This window comes from Etheostoma spectabile, chromosome 20 (assembly GCF_008692095.1).
Source record: "Etheostoma spectabile isolate EspeVRDwgs_2016 chromosome 20, UIUC_Espe_1.0, whole genome shotgun sequence".
In the NCBI taxonomy this organism is placed as follows: Eukaryota; Metazoa; Chordata; class Actinopteri; order Perciformes; family Percidae; genus Etheostoma; species Etheostoma spectabile.
In genome coordinates this window covers 13,935,944-13,936,758 of record NC_045752.1, presented here as the reverse complement: position 1 = coordinate 13,936,758, position 815 = coordinate 13,935,944, and the positions used below count along the sequence as shown (strand labels likewise).

The 815-nt window shown below is 41.8% G+C and overlaps 1 protein-coding gene across 9 annotated transcripts in view; it reads right to left on the bottom strand.

The window, feature by feature from the left end:
• The window catches only part of ralgapa2 (Ral GTPase activating protein catalytic subunit alpha 2), a 105,888-nt gene that overhangs the window by 43,786 nt on the left and 61,287 nt on the right, over window positions 1-815 (bottom strand). For all 9 annotated transcript variants that reach the window (XM_032500988.1, XM_032500986.1, XM_032500982.1 and 6 more), the window contains one exon: window positions 589-697. In XM_032500988.1, the coding sequence (XP_032356879.1) occupies window positions 589-697 (109 nt within the window). The remainder of the gene's footprint in view (window positions 1-588; window positions 698-815) is intronic.

The following is an 815-nucleotide window of genomic DNA, read 5'->3' as shown; positions in this document are numbered from 1 at the left end:
GGTGGTTGCGCGAGCAGGAAGCTGGGAGATGTAGCTGCTTAAATTGGGCCACATCTACTGAGAGCGAGCAGACTGGAAATTACGCCACCGCCTCAAACCCTTTTCCATGACCCCCCCACACACACACGCACAAAAAACAGCCAACACCGGTTCTGTGCATCTCTTCACTCAGGGAGGAAAGAGGGCTCTTCCAAAATATGCCCATGAGTCACATCACTGCACGTTTAATTCTCACACTTTCTGTCCACTCACTATGTTGAAATTGTCCTGAAGTCCATTTATGTAATCAACTATCATTTCTGTTCGAGATAAACACTATAGGGCTTGTGAGGTACAACCATAGACTGTATATTTAACGGTCTATGGGTACAACAACAAAAAAAGAAATTCAGGCTTCCTGCATTCATTTGTTTTAAAACACTGCATAACAGTTACGTATTCCATTCAGAATGTTTGCCACAGTTACCATTGTCAACACCGCCCATGATGCAATTGTTTTCTATAAATCATATTGTACACATAATTTAGCAGATATCAAAATGTGCAAATGCATTGATGATGAAATGAAGCTTCCAGAGGGTCACTGACCTTCAGTGTTACTCCCAGAACATTGATGGCATCTTTCACCTGGTGGTGGATGTTCTTCTGCATGAGCTCCTCACACACCCACAATCCGAGACTGCACACAGCAATGCATCTAAATGACAGAAGAAGTGAAAATATCTTTTTGGTTAATGGGCTTTAATATACATTTTTCACGGTAGACATGTTGACATGGCAAAGTAGGAAAAGCACAGGTGTATTCAAAACCATTA